General features: G+C 45.7%; 1 protein-coding gene across 3 annotated transcripts in view; it reads left to right on the plus strand.

Moving 5' to 3' along the window:
• The first annotated feature begins 416 nt into the window (after window positions 1–416).
• Window positions 417–21,525, plus strand: part of LOC122562421 (solute carrier family 2, facilitated glucose transporter member 11-like) — an 81,856-nt gene continuing 60,747 nt past the window's right edge. Inside the window, exon 1 of one of the 3 annotated variants that reach the window (XM_088000154.1) lies at window positions 417–520. In XM_088000154.1, coding sequence (XP_087856280.1) covers window positions 506–520 — 15 coding nt within the window. In that variant the 5' untranslated portion in view covers window positions 417–505. Of the gene's footprint in view, window positions 521–568; window positions 785–21,525 lie in introns of those variants that run through there. The other 2 variants (XM_088000153.1, XM_088000155.1) reach the window with 2 other exon arrangements.

A 21,525-nucleotide genomic window follows, 5' to 3' on the forward strand; every position in this document is an offset into this window, starting at 1 on the left:
CGGTGTGGCTAAATACTCTGGCCCCTGCCCCAGGTTTCCCCGCCCTCTTTCAGGGACCTGGGTGGATCATGCCTTCGTCGCTTGCTGCTACCTGGCAATCTGCTCGCTAATCTGCTGCTAATTCCCACCTGTGTTCTGGCAGGAGACTCATGGGGCCTAGCTTACCATCCACCTCCCTCAGCCAACCTGTCCCACTCTGATCAGTCAGTGCATTACAACTTGGATGGCCAACAGCACTTACCGTCCATCTAAAGTCTGGTTCCCCTGTCTGATTCCTGAGTTCATACTTTGAAAGCAGCAGCGTTTTTGCCTTATTGAAGGATGGCTGAGCATGGAGATAATGTATTACGTATCTGGCCTTAATATTGGTAAAATATTAGCCTCAAGCCACACTGCACCAGGGCACTTGGTACTTTCAAAGCAGTTTAAATATTAAAGGCCAAACTACCCGAGGCCTTGCTATCGCACAGTGCCAGGCGACTGAAGCTTGGAAAGTGAACACAGCATGCTGAAGCAGCTGGTATGATCTCATTACAATGTGGCTGGGATGGGGGTGTAGCTAGGGGGAATCGCAGCTATCTTTTTTTGCGGCTGGCAGCGACTGGACAATCTTGACTCTTCCAAACGTGAGAAGGAAAAGCAGAGCTCGCCTCATTACTACTGAGGACTGGGAGACCAGTTTTTTGGGGATCTGTTCCAGCAAGGTTTGATATCTTCAAGGGAGCAGCTGAACTTGGTTCCTTGAAGAAATTTGGTTTCTTTACTAATTTGCTGTGATTATAAGGTGAATGTTTATGAAGATGAGCACTTACTTATGCATGTAGCATTGAAATTTTCTACTCTGCCCAGTGGGAGTGACCAGACGGGTAACATGCTTAATGTCATTGTGTCAAATGTTTGCTGTTTCAAAATAGCCAGATTAGCGGCCTGACTTAAAACCATGCAGCGAGCAAATTGGTAAAAGTGAATGAAGTGTACTGGACAGTCAGGAGCAACAGCAAACAGGGAATGAGTGGTGCCACAGTTTCTCCCATCTCATACGCTGAGTGCATATTCAGTTTAAAGCCCCCTGCCAAACCTCTAAAAGCAGAACACAGGCAAAAAAATCATCTGCTATCGTTTCTATTCTATTTGAGACAAAATGACTATTGGATTCTCTAGTTATAAGTTGTTTTCTGTTAGAGCAGTGCTGTTGTCTGACTCAAGGCAACATGCTGCAACATTTCTTTTGATCGTTTTTCAGGGATCCAGTTGGAAAAAGACCCAATGTCAATCCCCAACCTGATCAGGGTCGTAACTATGGTGTCACTCATTGGCCAGCAGTGAGCTCTCATCGTTTTAGCTCACAGGGGCTAGTGTCACCAGCTTCAAGTACCAATCAGCACCCTCAGGAGAGAAAGGATGAGAACTTAAGGAAGTTAAGAGTGAACACAACAGAAACTGTCATGGAAAATTAGTCAGAGCCTGAGCGTATGAGTTGGTGACTGGTGGCTCAGTAGCTAACACTGTTGCCTCACAGCACCAGGGATCCAGGTCCAATTTAGATGACTCTCTTTGTGGAGTTTGCACATTCTTCCTGTGTCTGCGTGGGTTTCCCCCAGGTGCTCCAGTTTCCTCTCACAGTCGAAAGATGTGCGGTTCAGGTGGATTAGTCTTGCAAAATTGTCTATAATGTCTAGGGATGTGTAAGCTAGGTGGATTGGTCATGGTAAATGTGGGGTTATGGGAATGGGGTAGGGAGTTGGGTCTGGGTGAGAAGCCCTTCGGAAAATTTGTGCAGACTTGATGGATTGAATGGCCCCTTTCCATAATGTAGGGGTTATATGCAGATACCTGTCAGGTATAAGGGTTGGATGTTAGGCTTTTGCACAAAAGCGTGATTTTTTTCAATGTGCGTGGGTGTGCGTACGTGTGTGTATGTGTGTGCATATGTGTGTGTTTGTGTGTGCGTGCGTATGCATGTGTGTGTATGTTTGTGTGTGAATGTGTGTGTGTTTTTGTGTGTGTGTGTTTGTGTGCATGTGTGTGTGTGTGTGTCAGTACAGTATAATGTGTGAAGAGGACATTGGGAATAGAAACTGTAAATGTGACCTGAAGGAGGTAATGACATGCTGTGACTATAGATTCAATTCTGCAGAATTATATGAGTGGGCTCCACTCATATACTTTAAGTGGCTTAGAATGCAATGGTAGAATTGCAGGATGCAAAAATAAGGATAATGTACGCCACACATTTATTTCAAAAGTAGAAAATAAAATACGTCCAACCTCAGCTGCTGTGTGGTTGCTATGGGAACACTCAAGTCCGTTTGAGGACAAGTCGTGTTAACTCAGTGTGATCTGTGAAAGTTATGAAAAGGATGTTTTGCTAATAAATGGCACCTTGTTATTGAAGGACATTGATAGCAGCTATGTTCCCTCCCTACACTCTCCCTCTTTTTAGTATTTTCTGGAAGGACCATCATGGTGCAGATGCAGCACTGATTTCCGAAGCCAGAGTGTTGGCACAATGCCAGCACCGACTGGAGAGTGTGCAATCTCAAAGTAGTCACAAGGCCACCAGAGGGAACGTTGGGCAGAGAGCTCCCCATCTGGTGATACCTCATTCAATGTGGGGCATTGCTTCTTTTTTACTCACTTGAGGGATGTGGGCATTGCTGGCTGGGCCAGAATTTATTGCCCATCTCTGGATTCCCCTTGAGAAGGTGGGGGTAAGCTGCCTTCTTGAAACACTGCAGTCGACTCACAATGCCCTTAGCGAGGGAACTCCAGAATTTTGACCTGATGACAGTGAAGGAACGGCGATATATTTCCAAGTTAGGACAGTGAGTGATTCGGAGCGGAGTTTGCAGGTGACAGTGTTTACATGTATCTACTGCCCTGGTCCTTCTTGATGGAAGTGGTTGTGGGTTTGGAAGATCCTAAGGAGTTTTGATGAATTTTTGCAATTTTTTTTCAAGTGTATCATAGAATCTCTACAGCACAGATAGAAACCATTCAGTCCATCTAGTCTGCACCAATTTTCAGCAGCATATTCTATCCTATCTCCAGATTTACCCCGTAGTTAACCCAACTAGCCTGTACTCTATGGGCAGTTTACCATGGCCAATCCACCTAACCTGCACATCTTGGACTGTGGGCAGAAACCCGCGCAGACACAGAGGGAACATGCAAACTCCACACAGACAGTCACCCAAGGCTGGAATTGAAGCTGGTTCCCTAGTACTGTGAGGCAGCAGTGCTAACCACTGGGCCACTGTGCTGCCCAAATAGTGCATACTGCTGCTACTGAGTATTGGTGGTGGAGGGTATGGATGTCTGTGAATGTGGTGCCAATCAAGTGGGCAGCTTTGTCTTGGTTGGTTAATCCCAATTTGTCCGCCCCATTGCAGTTTGTGAACATGTGAATTAGGAGCAGGGGGAAGCCACCATTCTGTAAAATCTATTTGCGCTTTGAATTCTATATCCCTGTCCATTCCTTGATAACATTTGATTCCCATGCTAAACAAGAATCTCTCTATTTCCAGCATAAAAATATTCATTGACCCCACATTGACTGCCTTGAGAGGCAGAGTTGCAAAGTTGTTAAACAATCTGAAAGAAAATAAAGTTCCCTTCCTCTCTGTTTGATAAAGATGATCCTTAATTTTAAAAGACTTCTGGACTCACCCACAATCATTTTCATATTGTAAAGACTATTTAGAATATTAAAAATTTCAATCACATTACCGCGCCCTCCCCCCCCCCCCCTCCCAATTTGGTGGAAAGACACACAGTCTCTTCAATTGCTCCTCATCTGAGATGCCACTTGTCCCAGATGTCAATCTAGCAAGTTTCCTCTGAACCACCTTCCAAGCTTTTAAAGTCATAGAGTCAAGCAGCAAGGAAACAGTATCCTTCGGTCCAAACAGTCCATGCCGACCAGATATCCTAACCCAAACTAGTCCCACCTGCCTGCACTTGGCCCATATCCCTCCAAACCCTTCCTAATCATGTCGGAGAAAGTGAGGACTGCAGATGGTGGAGATCAGAGTCAAAGAGTGTGGTGCTGGAAAAGCACAACCGGTCAGGTAGCATCTGAGAAGCAGGAGAGTCGACATTTCAGGCATAAGCCCTTCATTAGGATTCCTGATGAAGAGCTTGTGCTTGAAACATCGATTCTCCTGCTTCTCAGATGCTGCCTGGCCAGCTGTGCTTTTCCAGCACCACACTCTTCGACTCCGATTTCCTAATCATGTACTTATCCAAATGTCTTTTAAACATTGTGACTGTGCCCACATCCACCACTTGCTCTGCAAGTTCATTCCGCACAGGAACCACTCTCCTTGTAATAAAAAATGCCCCTCACGTCTTTTTAAAACCTTTCTCCTCTCATTTTAGAAATATGCCCGCCAGTCTTGAAATCCTTCATCCGAGGGAAAGACACCTGCCATTCACCTTATCTATACCTTACAATCCTATAAACCCCTTTAAGGTCACCCCTCAGCCTCCTTTACTCCAGTGAAAAAAGTCCCAGCTTATGAAGCCTCTCCTTTTAACTCAAACCCTCCTTTCCTGGCAATACCCTGGTAAATATTTTCTGAATCCTCCCCCGCTTGATAATATCCTTCCTATAACAGGGTGAAGAGTGTGGTGCTGGAAAAGCACAGCAAGTCAGGCAGCATCCGGGGAGCAGGAGAATTGACATTTCAAGCATAAATCCTTCATCAGAATTCCTGATGGAGGGCTTATGCCTGAAACGTTGACTCTACTGCACCTCGGATGCTGCCTGAGTGGTTGTGCTTTTCCAGCACCACACTTCTCGACTTTGATCTCTAGCATCTGCAGTCCTCACTTTCTCTTAGTTGATTAGTTCTCTAAGTGACCAGAACTGGACACAGTACTTCAGAAGAGGCCTCACCAACATCCTGTACAAACTCATTCACCTCCTTCCATACATCCCATTAGTTTTTTGATTATTTCTGTACTTGCATATCAACCTTTTTGTGTCACACGCCTGAGAAAATGGCAACTCCTCTGAACCTTAGAATTCTACCATTGTTCCCCATCTCAGTAATGCTTTGTTACTGTCACCTTGTTATCTCAACATCACAAACCACTGCCCTTTCTGCAAATTTAACCACTGTGCTTTTGATTTTTTTTATCATAGAAATTGATATTAGATTAGATTAGATTACTTACAGTGTGGAAACAGGCCCTTCGGCCCAACAAGTCCACACCGACCCGCCAAAGCGTATACCACCCAGACCCATACTCCTACATTTACCCCTTCACCTAACACTACGGACAATTTAGCATGGTCAATTCACCTAACCTGCACATTTTTGGATTTTGGGAGGAAACCGGAGCATCTGGAAGAAACCCACACAGACACGGGGAGAATGTGCAAACTCCACACAGAGAGTCGCCTGAGGCGGGAATTGAACCCGGGTCTCTGGCGCTGTGAGGCAGCAGTGCTAACCACTGTGCCACCGTGCCGCCCACCAATAAATTGCAACAAGTTGAAGGTCCAGTACAGATACCTGCAGGGCTCCTTCTCCCGCATCTTGCCAATCTGAAAGAAACATATTTATGTACTCTCTGTTTTCTGAGAGCTGGCCAGTCTTCTGGCCCTACTTGTACATTACTTCCTATATCATGAGCTCCCACCTTATATATACAGCTTTGTCAAATGCCCCCTTAAAATCCAGGTAAAGTTTATCTGCAGGCAACCCTTTATCCCCAGCATTTCACCCCTCCAAAGAATTCCAATAAATTGGTTAAATATGATTTCCTTTTCACAAAACCACACTCACATTTCCTGATGATCTTGAGCTTTTTCAGGTGCCCCATTATAACTCTATTAATGATTAATTCTACCACCTTCCCCATGACAGATGTCGAGTTAACTAGCCTATCGTTTCCTGTTTTTTTCCCTCCCTCCCTTCTTGATTAAAGGGATATATTTACTATTTTCCAGTCTAATGGAACCTTTGTAGAACTAATGAATTTTGGAAAATTAACATCTAATTAGCCCCCTCTTTTAAGTCCTCTGGGATGAAAGCAATCAGAATCTGAGACTATCCACTGACAGCTCTGTGCTTGCTTAGTAACCACTACCTCAGTGATTATAATTCCTTCAAGTTATCTTTTCCTTCGACCTCCTGATCTACAAATATTAAATATTAATATTTATAAATATTAACTCCCATTCTCACCCTTTGCAGGACCAATGATCACTTTACTTACTCTCTCCTTTTCAGATACCTGTAAAATGATTTGCACTGATTTTACATCTCTGGCTAGCTTGCTTTCGTGTTCTCCTTTATTTGTACTGATTAATCTTTCAGTCAATCTCTGCCAATCTTTATATTCTAACAGTCATCTGATCTGCCATTCACCTTTGCACAATTATGTGATTTTTCCTTAAGATTGCTGCTCTCATTAACTTCTTTAGTTAACCACAGACAGTGGGTCCTCACCTTCAAACCTCCCTTTATGTTAGGAATATATTTATTCTGAGTATTCTCAAATATCTCTTTGAATGCCACTGCTTCTCTATTGATCCATCCCGAGCTTAATATGCCAGACCACTTCAATTGCTCAGATTTCAAGCTCACGTAATTGCCCTTTTTTTCAAGTTTGAAACACGAGCCCTCAGAAAACTTCAAGAAAGGTACTTATAGAATCACACAGCACGGAAACAGAGCCTTCAGTCCAACTTGTCCGTGCCTACCAAGTTTCCAAACTAAACTAGTCCCACTGCCCGTGTTTGGCCCATATCCCTCTAAACCTTTCCTATTCACATACTTATCCAACTGTCTTTTAAACGTTCTAACTGTACCTGCACCCATCACTTCTTCTGGCAGTTCATGCCACACACACCTCTGTGTGAAAAAGTTGCCTGTCTTTTAAATCTTTCTCACCTCGCCTTAAAAATATGCCCCCCTGGGTTTTGAATTCCCCCACCTTACCTATGCCCCTCATGATTTTATGGACCTTGATAAGGTCGCCCCTCAACCTCCAACACTCCACTGAAAGAAGTCCCAGTCAAACTCTCCATTCCTGGCAATATCCTGGGAAATCTTTTTTGTACTATCTCCAATTTGATAATATCCTTCCCACAGCAAGGTGACCAGGACTTGACACAGTGCTCCAGAAGAGGCCTCACCAACACCCTGTACAACCTCAACATGATGTCCCTGCTCCTATACTCAATGGTCTGAGCAATGAAGACAAGCATGTTCAACACCTTCATAACCACCCTCAACGTTCGATGATCTAAGTACCTGAACCCCTGGGTCCCTCTATTTGACAACACAACCCAGTGTCATATATAAGTCCTGCCTTTGAGCTTAGGGTGCTTTGGTATGTTCTGACAACATAAAAAGCATTTATATTCAAGCAATTCTTTTTCCCTTCCTTCAGAGGTAAGCCCCTCAATTTAATAATTTTGGAGTTTAAGTTCATTCTGTCCCAGAACAGCCAGAAACTTAGCTTTAATTTCATGATATAAGGGTACTGTAAAAGTAGGGTTAGTGAGGGAGACATAGGAATGGGATAGGCCATTCAGTACCTCAAGCCTGTGCTACCATTTAATCAGAATAGAATGATAAGGCTGATCTGTTCCCAAAATCTATTTATCTGCCTTTGAACTATAGCTGGTGAAATTCGTCAAGGAGAGTTACATATCCCCGCGTCACAATTTCAAAGGGATTTTCATCAGGAGTTTGGTGTAAAGTGGGGGAAATGATTTGAATTATGAGTGGTTAGGGAGTTGGAGATGACATACAAAGAACAAGGAAGGTTGTCAGAAGGAGTATTTTTAATAGCAACAGATAATAAGGACATGTCCTTACAGGAGTGAGAAAAACCAATGGACTGAATTAAGCCTATTCTCCACACACACACACACACACACACAGACATACACACACACACACACACACAGACATACACACACACACACATACACACACAGAAACACACACACATGCATGCATAGTCATGCATACACACACGCATACACATACACATGTATAGACACACATACACACACACTGCAGACAAACACACACACATATGCATAGACACGCGCACACACACAAATACACAGACACGCACACACACATATGCATAGACATGCATACACTCACATACACATGCACACACACACGCTCACACACAGACACACACACGCACTCATACAAAGGCACACACCCACACTATCCATCACCACACACCTCACACCTGAACGGTTCCGCATGTTGTGGGTAGGTTCCCTGTAAAGCAAGCCCCATTACTGTCAGTGGAGGTGAAGACTGAGCATTACCAGCCAGACAGGTGTCACATTTACTGCCTTCTTGGCCAGCCTGCAATGTGGGAATCTCCTACTGTGTTATTGGTGGTATTCAATGTCTCTGTTTGCATGCATCATTCCCAGAGAACAAACCTTGGGCTTAACAACAGCTTTCCTTCCTCTGCCCCAGAACTTCCAGCATTAGAAATGACAGTTTCAACAGGTAGAAAGTATCACTGACAAGACCAGCAGTTTCTACACATCTCCGTATACCTTATAAAACCATTTCCTAGATTTCAAAGGGCACTTAAAAGTCAGCCACGTTACTCTGGATCTCAGGTCAGGTAGAGTTGGCAGATTTCTTGCTTTGAAGGACATTATTGAGCCAGACAAACTTCAAGGAGGTTACCTCAATACGGTTACTCAGTGTGGGTGTCCACCTCATTCTAAGGATCGTGGCACTTTATAAAGACCTCATGCTGTATCAGACCAATCAATCAATGGGTGGAGATAAAAGATGGTTGCTTTCACATCAAGGCCCATCAAATCTGTCATGCACCTGCGATTTCATCCTAACTGAGAATGGAGCACCATCTGCATCATGGCTTCCAGTTCCTTCTGGGACATTCAGCGTCCGATAGTTACTACTGGAGGAGCCATCTCACTGATGCGGGAATATCACAGATCCTGGGCACAGCAGGACAGTGGGTAACTGGTATCGACCTGCCAGCCCTCAGGAGAACCTCTCACCTCAGGACACCAGTCTCCTCGCATATCGTGTCTGAGCTTCAGGCCAATGGGGCATGGGTCTCAATGCCTGGTCACAAGCTGCAGTTAGCGATGACTGCTTGTTGTAAGAGAAAGGGGTCGCCTCAGTTCTATGAGCCTTTTGGAGTGCAGGAGGTATCAAACCTGGAACCCAGGTGGAATATGGAGGAAAAACAGGAGTGAGCAGCTGGGAGAAAATAGGCATCTAGGAAAGATGCAAGCTTTGTTTTCATTGGGAAGTCACTGTAATCAACTGGAGTGGATGACGAGCGCCAAAGGGTTTGGTATTGTTTGGAGGTTTGAGTCAAACAGGAATGGGAGCATATATTTGTCATTACATTGTTGTCTGCCTGGCAGTCTAACATAGTCATGTACACAATGGAAACATGGCCTTCGGTCTAACCCGTTTATGATAACCAGATATCCTCATTTAATCTAATCCCATTTACCAGTATTTGGCCCATATTCCTCATTCATGTACCCATCCAGATGTCTTTTATATGTTGCAATTATACCAGCCTCCTCAGACAACTTATTCCATATAGGCATCACACTCAGTGTGAAAGAATTGCCCCAAAGTTCCCTTTTTATTATTTCCCCTCTCACCTTAAACTTCCGCCCTCTAGTTTGGATTCCCTTACTTTGGGGAAGAGACCTTGGGCTGTTCACCCTACCCACGCCCCTCATGATTTTATAAACTTCTATAAAGTCACCCCTCAGCCTCCAACACTCCAGGGAAAGTAGCCCCCAGCCTGGTCAGTCTGTCCCTGCAGCTCAAACCCTCCACCCTTGGCAACATCTTTGTAAATCTTTTCAGACCCCTTTCAAGTTTCATAACACCCTTCCGATAGGAGGGAGAGTAGAATTGGACCAAAGAACCGCCGAAAACCAAGAAGTTAACTTTGAGCTGAAATCACAGAGATTCTAAGGAGTAGATCACCTATTCTCTTGGTGGAGACCAACCTTGACAAGATGGCCTTAAACTCAATCGGAATACATGTGCAGATTGGGCTTAGACACATTTACTAGAGGCTGGTTACTGAGTGCTTAACATGGGTACCGGCGTGAAGTAAATGTGCCTTTTGCCCGGTTTCACATTTAGGCGAGAAGCTGAAACATGTTGCGTGATGTTCAAAAGGTGAGTCATCTGCTCACAAAGCCTGCTGTGATTGGCTGGAATATGGGCGTGCTCATTGCCAGAAAGCCTTGGTCAGGTCTTGTGACATGTCAGGATACATCGTTCAATGGGTTCCCAGAAAGGAACAGCTGGCAGCTCAAAACTGTCAGTCCCCGCTCTCGTTGTACTTAATGAACTGAAACCTATGCCTGGATTTTTGTTTAAATTGTTATGTGTCATTAAATATTAACATTTTTAAGAGCAGATGTGATCAGGTTGAATTAGGTTTCTTGGAAGCAGTCTTGATTTGGCACCATTCCCATTGAACTGGGCTGCTGAGTCATGCCAACTTTGAGCTGAAATCACAGAAATCCTTCAGGGGTAGAATACCTTATTTTCTTATTGAGCAAGTCCTGTCTGCTAACCCACTCATTGCAGAAGAACAAAAACCAATCAGGTTCTCCCCACATCATTTCCCACATTTGGATTTATCACAGTTATGAGTTTAGGGGGGAGCTAAAGTTGGGCGGAACAGGTTGGAGAGGCCTAATAGCCTACTCCTACTCCAATGTCCTAGAACTCCATGCAGTTACATGCTCCAATCAGCGGCAATTGCAATGTCATTCAGTTAACTATTGCTCTGGAGAAGCAGTTGAAACTTTATTGCTGGAACAGCACAGCAGGTCAGGCAGCATCCAGGGAACAGGAGATTCGACATTTCGGGCACAGGCCCTTCTTCGGGCCTGTGCCCGAAATGTCGAATCTCCTGTTCCCTGGATGCTGCCTGACCTGCTGTGCTGTTCCAGCAATAAAGTTTCAACTTTGATCTCCAGCATCTGCAGACCTCACTTTCTCCTCTGGAGAAGCACTAAACCCTATTGCTGAACTCATGAGGTGTAAAAGGAATGTGACACTGCTTACTCCTTTGCCCGCATTGTTCTTGCCAGGTGAGGGTTAATTCAACTCTTTTATCCTTGAAGACAACTCCTTCAATATTTACACAGGTACAGTAGTAGGCTTTCAGCCCATCGCACCCACTTTGCCTTTCAATAAGTTCTCTGGCCTAACAACATATGCCTGCCTGAGGCCCACATCCCTCAATATCCCTTGTTTAATAATAAAAGAAAAGTCTATTCCAGATTTCAATTCAAAAGAGTCAAGATAAAAGGTCTTATTTTACATTGTGTTTGTGGACTGTATCATTCACAGGGTGTTCCCCTTGAACAGCCAATGAAAAGGCAACTGAATGAGCAGCCTATATTCCCTGGACACATGCCGTATCTCTTCACCCATGTAGGACTATGTTTAAAGGAGAAGGCTTGAAGACTTAGAATTACACTTAGGATGAGAATTAGCTTTATTGTCAGATGTACTTGCAGGGATAAAGGGAAAAGTTTACAAGTGACCACTTATGGTGCCACCTTGGATACAAAGGTACCTGGGTACAGATTCTTCAGTACAAGAGTTGCCAGCTTTATTCTAGTTTCATCAGGATTAAGGTCTGAATTGTGTGAATTAATCAGCACCACTAATGCTCCAGTGAATCCTCAAGTTCAGGAACTCACTTATGCTAGTCAGCCCCTTGGTGACATTGAAGTCACTATTTAAACTAAAGAATGGTGAACTATTGACAGGAATGCATCGGCCAAGAGGATTTTAATGCTAATCCTATTTGTTCTGTAACTGAGATTTAATTTCATTAGTTAGGAATTTTTCTAAAGGAAACTGTGAATCAAGCTGTAATAGCAGGAGAGGTTTCTGGTGGGCTGTGGATTACTAAGAAGGAGGCTTTTCTATCATATCCATAGCTATCATACATATGTATAAGTACATGATGCCGCTGTAGTGACTGTAACATGGTCAGCCGAGTAGACTTCATAGAATATGATTTCCCTGATTGGGGCTGTTAATTTGGATTATCAGAGGTTCTGGATTAGTGGTGCTGGAAGAGCACAGCAGTTCAGGCAGCATCCAAGGAGCAGCGAAATCGACGTTTCGGGCAAAAGCCCTTCATCAGGAATAAAGGCAGTGAGCCTGAAGTGTGGAGAGATAAGCTAGAGGAGGGTGGGGGTGGGGAGAAAGTAGCATAGAGTACAATGGGTGAGTGGGGGAGGGGATGAAGGTGATAGGTCAGGGAGGAGAGGGTGGAGTGGATAGGTGGAAAAGGAGAAAACCACCCCTGCTCATGACTCCACCCCCATTCCCCCCACCATCACACCCACTCCTGTTACAGGTTCCGCCCCCACTCCCAGCTCTACACCCACACCAGATCCCAGCTCCCAGCCCTGCCGAGTTTTCACCATCCCTCCAGACCTTCCCCTCACTGAGGACGAATGATCAATCCTCAGCAAAGGACTCACCTTCATCCCCCTCCGTCCACGCATCAATGAATTTAATACACGCCGTGACGTTGAACACTTCTTCCGTCGCCTCCGCCTCCGAGCTTACTTTCACAATCAGGACCCCCGCCCACCTTCCAAGGACCCCTTCGCCCACCTCCAACACACTGCATCCACCTGGACACCCCGCGCTGGTCTATTACCTGCCCTCGACCTCTTCATTTCCAACTGCCGCCGGGACATTAACCGCCTCAACCTGTCTACCCCCCTCCCCCACTCCAACCTCTCACCCTCACAACGTGCAGCCCTCCAATCCCTCTGCTCCAATCCCAACCTCACCATCAAGCCAGCGGATAAAGGGGGCACAGCGGTAGTCTGGCGCACTGACCTCTACACCGCTGAAGCCAAACGCCAACTCGAGGACACCTCTTCCTACTGCCCCCTCGACCATGACCCCACCCCCATCACCAAACCATCATCTCCCAGACCATACAGAACCTCATCACCTCAGGAGATCTCCCACCCATAGCTTCCAACCTCATAGTCCGGGAACCCCGCACTGCCCAGTTCTACCTCCTTCCCAAGATCCACAAACCTGTCCACCCTGGCCGACCCATTGTCTCAGCATGCTCCTGCCCCACTGAACTCATCTCTACCTACCTTGACACTGTCCTAACCCCCCTAGTCCAGGAACTCCCCACATACGTTCGAGACACCACCCACGCCCTCCACCTCCTCCAAGACTTCCGTTTCTCCGGCCCCCAACGCCTCATCTTCACCATGGATATCCTATCCCTCTACACCTGCATCCGCCATGACCAGGGCCTCCAAGCCCTCCGTTTTTTTCCTCTCCAGACGCCCCCAACAGTACCCTTCCACCGACATTCTCATTCGTTTGGCCGAAATGGTCCTCACCCTTAACAATTTCTCCTTTGAATCCTCCCACTTCCTCCAGACCAAAGGGGTAGCCAAGGGCATACGTATGGGGCCCCAGCTATGCCTGTCTCTTTGTTGGCTACGTAGAGCAGTTGATCTTCCGTAATACACCGGCACCACTCCCCACCTCTTCCTCTGCTACATTGATGACTGCATTGGCATCACCTCGTGCTCCCGCGAGGAGGTTGAGCAATTCATCAACTTCACCAACACATTCCACCCTGACCTTAAATTTATCTGGACCATCTCTGACACCTCCTTCACTTTCCTGGACCTCTCCATCTCCATTAATGACGACCGACTTGACACTGACATTTTTTACAAACCCACCGACTCCCACAGCTACCTGGATAACACCTCTTCCCAGCCTACCTCTTGTAAAAATGCCATCCCGTATTCCCAATTCCTCCACCTCCGCCGTATCTGCTCCTAGGAGGACCAGTTCCACCACAGAACACATCAGATGGCCTCCTTCTTTAGAGACCGCAATTTCCCTTCCCACGTGGTTAAAGATGCCCTCCAACGCATCTCGTCCACATCCTGCACCTCCGCCCTCAGACCCCACCCCTCCAACAGTAACAAGGTCAGAACGCCCCTGGTGCTCACCTTCCACCCTACCAACCTTTGCATAAACCAAATCATCCGCCGACATTTCCGCCACCTCCAAACAGATCCCACCATCAGGAATATATTTCCCTCCCCACCCCTTTCTGCCTTCCGCAAAGACCGTTCCCTCCGTGACCACCTGGTCAGGTCCACTCCCCCCTACAACCCACCCTCCCATCCTGGCACTTTCCCCTGCCACCGCAGGAACTGTAAAACCTGTGCCCACACCTCCTCCCTCACCTCTATCCAAGGCCCTAAAGGAGCCTTCCACATCTATCAAAGTTTTACCTGCACATCCACTAATATCATTTATTGTATCCGTTGCTCCCGATGCAGTCTCCTCTACATTGGGGAGACTGGGCGCCTCCTAGCAGAGCGCTTCCGGGAACATCTCCGGGACACCCGCACCAATCAACCACACCACCCCGTGGCCCAACATTTCAACTCCCCCTCCCACTCTGCCGAGGACATGGAGGTCCTGGGCCTCCTTCACCACCGCTCCCTCACCACCAGGCGCCTGGAGGAAGAACGCCTCATCTTCCGCCTCGGAACACTTCAACCCCAGGGCATCAATGTGGACTTCAACAGTTTCCTCATTTCCTCTTCCCCCACCTCACCCTAGTTCCAAACTTCCAGCTCAGCACTGTCCCCATGACTTTTCCGGACTTGTCCTGCCTGCCTATCTCCTTTTCCACCTATCCACTCCACCCACTCCTCCCTGACCTATCACCTTCATCCCCTCCCCCACTCACCTATTGTACTCTATGCTACTTTCTCCCCACCCCCAACCTCCTCTAGCTTATCTCTCCACCCTTCAGGCTCTCTGCCTTTATTCCTGATGAAGGGCTTTTGCCCGAAACGTCGATTTCGCTGCTCCTTGGATGCTGCCTGAACTGCTGTGCTCTTCCAGCACCACTGATCCAGAATCTGGTTTCCAGCATCTGCAGTCATTGTTTTTACCTCGTATCAGAGGTTCTGTTCACTCTGAGAGCTGGCTCTGAGGGAGCTGGGGTGGTGTCAAGAACTCTATGTGTAAAGAAAGGGTACCTTGGTGGTGGGGTACCGGCTTCTGTGTTATTTTAGTGGTGATGAAAATGGGATTAATGATTTAACCACGCAAAAACCCATCTGGACGTCAACAGGCACTACCACTGGCTTTGTCATTAGAAAGTGTGTCAAGTGGAGCATTTCTGATGGAAGTGGACACCCTCACAAGGCCTGAATGAGCTTGGGGAACACCACGAGAGTAAAGGCAATTGTATTGCCTCACTGAGGACATATCCTGAGCAGAGGGACTCTAGGTCAGCCTGCAGCAAAACCCCAAAACAAAGCCAAGGCTTGGCTGAATGGTTAACATTTCCTTCAGGGTCTGGGCTAGCAAGCCATTGTAGTTGTTGCCAGTATTCAGACTCAAGAGAGGAAAAGAGTCCCACTGGGCCTGGGCTCTCAGTCTAAGTGCATACAGTTACAAGTTGGACCACCATCTGGGAGGCCAAGTGGCTAATGCAGATGCCTTTAGCCACCTCTCCCTGGCAGAGAGAGCACCGGTGGTGCCGCCAATGTAAGATTCTGTTTTGGTTTTAAACTTTCTGGATACCCTTCCAGTCACCACTGACAATATCAGAGTGTGCACGCAGAAAGATCCGGTCCTGGCAAAACTAACGCAGCTGGTGGTGATGGGGGCAACAAAAGGTCCGTCACAACCAGGATTGAAACCTTTCTGAACCCAGAGAGACCAGGTCACAGTCGAGGATGACATTTTATTACGGGGAGCAAGATTGATTGTCCTGAGTAAAGGTCATCACCAGATACTGAGTGAACTCCATCAGGGTCATCCAGGGGTGTTCAAAATGGAGATGTTAGTGAGAAGTTATGTCTAATGACTGCAGGCATGGCCAGTTTAGTGGGGCAGTGCCCAGAGTGCCAACAAGGAACCAGCAGCTCCCTCACATTCGTGGGAGTGATCAGGAAAACCCTAGACTCAGTTACACGCCAACTATGCAGGTCCTTTCATGGGCTGTGTTCTTAGTCATTGTGGATACCTACTCAAAGTGACTGGACATTCATAGAGTTCACTCGTCAAACATGGGGAAGATGATAGAAAAGTTGTGAGTATCTTTTACAAGACACAGGCTCCCAGAAGTGTTGGTCACAGGCAACAGGCCATCATTTACCAGCAGGGAATTCGAGTATTTCCTCGAATTATATTCAATATATAAGGACAGCTCTATACCATTTATATTCAATGGTGTGGTGGAAAGAGCAGTCCAAATGTTGAAGGCAGGCTTAAAGAAACAGCCTACAGCTTCAGTCGATACTAAACTGTCCCAGCTCCTGTTTGACTGTAGGATCATCCCTCATTATCCCTCACTACAGGGATAGCTCCAGCAGAGTCACTGATGGGGAGAAGATTCTGCACTAGGTTAAATCTGATCTTCCTGGACCTAAGGGGGAAAGGGAAACATCATCAGGAACACCAATGCTGGCCACATGCCACCTCTAAGCGAGAGAGATAGTTTACTTCAGGGGACATAGTATGGTGCAGAAACCACAGGAATGGCCCTGCATGAGTAGGAAGCACAGTTGGTGTGAGGTCAGGTCCCATGATGTAGAAAGTCCTGGACAAGTACGTGGATCACATGAGAGCCGCAGACTCGCAAAGAGGGAAGAGGCAAAACATACCTGGGCCCCTCAAGATAGCCGGAAAGCTGGGATCCATGAGTTCTGCCCCTCCATCTAGTTTCAAGAAACCGTGGAGTCTGAGATGGACATGGTGGATGCCACAGCCTTGCAGTCTTTACCACATGATTAGGAGGATGAATTTCTTCTGACATGCTTTGGGTACAAAAGGTGGGCTACAGTCCAGATACTACACCAGTATCTACATGGTCTCTACATAGTAGATACTACATGATACAACATGGTTTCTATGTGGCAGATACTACATTGTATCTACATGATATCTACATGGTATTCATGTGGTAGATATGACATGATACTACATGGTACGCACATGGTATTTACGTGGTAGATATTATGGTATGTACATGGTATATACACCGGTATCTACATGGTATCTAGATGGTATCTACACTGGAACCTACATAGTATTTATACGATACTACATGGTATCTACACCAGTAACTACATGGTATCCACCTGGTATCTACATGATAATACATGGTACCTACATGGTATCTATATGGTAGATACTATGTGATATCTACATGGTACATACTATATGGTACTGCATGATGTCTACATGGTAAATGCTACATGATATCCACATGGTATCTACATGATAGATACTACATGATATCTATATGGCATCCACATGGTAGGTACTACATTATATCAAATGGTATCTACATGTTATCTACATGGTAGATCCTACATGATATCAACATGGTAGATATTACATGATACTACATGGTCTCTACATGGTAGATACTACGTGATACTACATGGTATCTACACCTTCCAGATCCGAGGTTGAGTCGGAGGAACCAAGCCCAGTGTGAAAATGCCCAGGAGAGGCTACAAGAGAAAGAACAGGCCTATGTTCCCAGACTTAGAGGCATCTTGTGTCTGGCATTAGAGTTCCTGACGCTGTTGCAGCCATGGCGACTTGGACTCCTGACTGAACTGTAACACAACACTATCCCTTTATAACTGGCCCTGGTAGTGATCCAAACATTTGTGGATATTGTGCTCCAAGGGCTGTTCCCTGAGATGCACACTGAGATAAACGCCATCAACTCCTGGAGGACCAACAACTTGGTGAAAGACTGTCTTTGGTCTGCCCGAAACTTGTTGGTCTTCCAATGTAAAGAGTTGATCACTGTCGAGTGTTACAGACTGGCACATTCCAGGGTCCAGGGATAGACTAAAGCTTGGGACAGATGCTACCAATGCGCAGTGGGGAAAGACCCCAGTCGAAGGTCTTTCTGCAAACGTATCATGAGGGTCTTCTCAGCTATTGGACCCTCCTGGTGCTTCAAATATATATAAATATTGTCTTACACAAGTAGGAAATGCCTTGGGTTTATTTGTGCTGCACACGTACAGAGTGTGTACAGAATTAAATTGCTCTAGTGACTATGTATGCATGTAAAGATTCTTTAATGGATGAAGTATATTTTTGAACTAAAAAAATGTCAATATTGCAATCTTAAGATCTGACATGCATTAGAATGAGAACGTTAGTGGAGCATTAGTGGAAAAGACTAGTAGCTCATTCGAACCAGCAGTGGTATGATGGGTCAACAAAATAAAAAATAAAGAAATAAAAATCAGTATCATCTCTACAGGAGTTCCTCAGGGTCATGTCCTAGGCCCAACCATCTTCAGCTGTTTCATCAATGACCTTCTCTCTATCATAGGTCAGAAGTGGAAAGGTTCCCCAATAATTGCACACTGTTTAGCACCATACGTGACTCCTCAGACACGAAGCAGTCCATGACCATGTGTGACAAGACCTGGACAAAATGTAGTTTGGGCTTTTCAGTTCTGAAGAAGGGTCAGTGAACCCAAAACATTAACTCTGCTTTCTTTCCACAGACGCTGCCAAACCTGCTGAGTTTTCCCAGCAATTTTTGCTTGGTTGGGCTGACCAGTATGATGAGAGTTTATAATATATTCTTGGGTTATAGTCTAGAGGTTAATGGGTTTCTGTGAAAATTACATTTTGCTTGACGGAAGCAAAACAACTAGAGAAACTATCTGTTGAGATAATCGCTGAAAAGATTTTCAAAGTTGAACATTTACGCTTGGCATGAAGAAAGGACAAAGGACAAAGTAGGTTCAGTTCAGAAGGAAAGAAGAACAGTTTAGTTTTGGTGGTCTCCAGGCCATCGGAGCTGGAACGAATTTGTTAGGACTTCGAATATTCTGGTTAGGAGAGTAGTGGAGGCTGATTCTATAGGAATTTTCAAAAGAGAGTTGGATATATATTTAAAAGTCATGAATTGAAAGGGTATGGAGATAGGGCTGGAGAATGGGACTAACTGGTTCACTCTTTCAGGAGCCAATATAGACACGAGAGGCCAAATGGCGTCCTTCTGTGCAGTAAGAATCTATGATTCGGTTCTATGGCTTAAGCTGTTTTAGCAGTCCAAGTGGGAAGAGTTAGGTAAAGCCCCAAGCTTTACCCATTATTTTCCTTTACACCCAAAACCAGTGAAGTATCACGCAATGCTGCAGGTTTGACTTTAGCGATAAAACCAAAGTGTATTAACAAAATAAAGTAAAATAGAATAAACCAAACTATCTACTTATAATACCAAGTTGAAGGTTTTAAGCATACAGTCAAAGTATAATCATATTAATTCCATGAACATGTAAGTCAAGCTTCTGATGTGAACCGTGGGCTATATCTAACTATAGGAGAAAGTGAGGTCTGCAGATGCTGGAGATCAGAGATGGAAATGTGTTGCTGGAAAAGCGCAGCAGGTCAGGCAGCATCCAGGGAACAGGAGAATCGACGTTTCGGGCATTAGCCCTTCTTCAGGAATGAGGAAAGTTGGTCCAGCAGGCTAAGATAAAAGATAGGGAGGAGGGACTTGGGGGAGGGGCGTCGGAAATGTGATAGGTGGAAAGAGGTCAAGGTGAGGGTGATAGGTCAGACTGGGGTGGGGGCGGAGAGGTCAGGAAGAAGATCTCAGGTTAGGAAGGCGGTGCTGAATTTGATGGATTTGACTGAGACAGGGTGGGGGGAGGGGAAATGAGGAAACTGGTGAAATCCGAGTTCATCCCTTGTGGTTGGAGGGTTCCTAGCCGGAAGATGAGGCGTTCTTCCTCCAACCGTCGTTTTGTTGTGGTCTGACGATGGAGGAGTCCAAAGACCTGCATATCCTTGGTGGAGTGGGAGGGGGAATTGAAATGTTGAGCTACAGGGTGGTTGGGTTGGTTGGTCCAGGTGTCCCAGAGGTGTTCTCTGAAACGCTCCGCAAGTAGGCGGCCTGTCTCCCCAATATAGAGGAGGCCACATCGGGTGCAGAGGATGCAATAGATGATATGTGTGGAGGTACAGGTGAATCTGTGGCGGATATGGAAGTTTCCTTTGGGGCCTTGGAGGGAGGTGAGGGGGGAGGTGTGGGCGCAAGTTCCTTTGGGGCCTTGGAGGGAGGTACACCCGGACCAACCTGCAATCTTCTTCCCGACCTCTCTGCCCCCACCCCAGTCTGACCTATCACCCTCACCTTGACCTCTTTCCACCTATCACATTTCCAACGCCCCTCCCCCAAGTCCCTCCTCCCTATCTTTTATCTTAGCCTGCTGGACCAACTTTCCTCATTCCTGAAGAAGGGCTAATGCCCGAAACGTCGATTCTCCTGTTCCCTAGATGCTGCCTGACCTGCTGCGCTTTTCCAGCAACACATTTCTATATCTAACTATATAAATGTACAAGTTTGGGTGTCTTGTTTTTTAATGTTAGTAATTTGTAGGTTTTCCTGTGCATCTAAAAATAACAATTACCTTGTAAGTATTTTTGTAAATGATTTTTTAAGCAGCTTTTAAACAATTTTTGAGGCCTAGTTTCAAAGTGAATGGATTTTTGTACAGCACTAACGGATTGTTGTACATCACTAACGGATTGTTGTATAGCACTAACGGATTGTTGTACAGCACGAACGGATTGTTGTACAGGACTAACAGATTGTGGTACAGCACTAATGGATTGTTGTACATCACTAACGGATTGTTGTATAGCACAAACGGATTGTTGTACAGCACTAACACATTGTTGTACAGCACAAACGGATTGTTGTACAGCACTAACGGATTGTTGTACAGCACTAACAGATTGTTGTACAGCACTAACACATTGTTGTACAGCACTAACGGATTGTTGTATAGCACTAATGGATTGTTGTATAGCACTAACGGATTGTTGTACAGGACTAACAGATTGTTGTACAGCACTAACAGATTGTTGTACAGCACTAACGGATTGTTGTACAGGACTAACGGATTGTTGTACAGCACTAATGGATTGTTGTACAGCACTAAAGGATTGTTGTACAGGACTAACAGATTGTTGTACAGCACTAACGGATTGTTGTACAGGACTAACAGATTGTTGTACAGCACTAACAGATTGTTGTACAGCACTAACGGATGGTTGTACAGCACTAACGGATTGTTGTATAGCACTAACGGATTGTTGTACAGCACTAACGGATTGTTGTACAGCACTAACGGATTGTTGTATAGCACTAACGGATTGTTGTAAAGCACAAACGGATTGTTGTACAGCACTAACGGATTGTTGTACAGCACTAACGGATTGTTGTACAGCACTAACGGATTGTTGTATAGCACTAACGGATTGTTGTACAGCACTAACGGATTGTTGTATAGCACTAACGGATTGTTGTAAAGCACAAACGGATTGTTGTATAGCACTAACGGATTGTTGTACAGCACGAACGGATTGTTGTACAGCACTAACGGATTGTTGTACAGCACTAACGGATTGT

The sequence above is a fragment of the Chiloscyllium plagiosum genome, unplaced genomic scaffold (assembly GCF_037043375.1).
Source record: "Chiloscyllium plagiosum isolate Xiang-an unplaced genomic scaffold, Cpla_swu_hap1 HiC_scaffold_24, whole genome shotgun sequence".
Classification (NCBI taxonomy): domain Eukaryota; kingdom Metazoa; phylum Chordata; class Chondrichthyes; order Orectolobiformes; family Hemiscylliidae; genus Chiloscyllium; species Chiloscyllium plagiosum.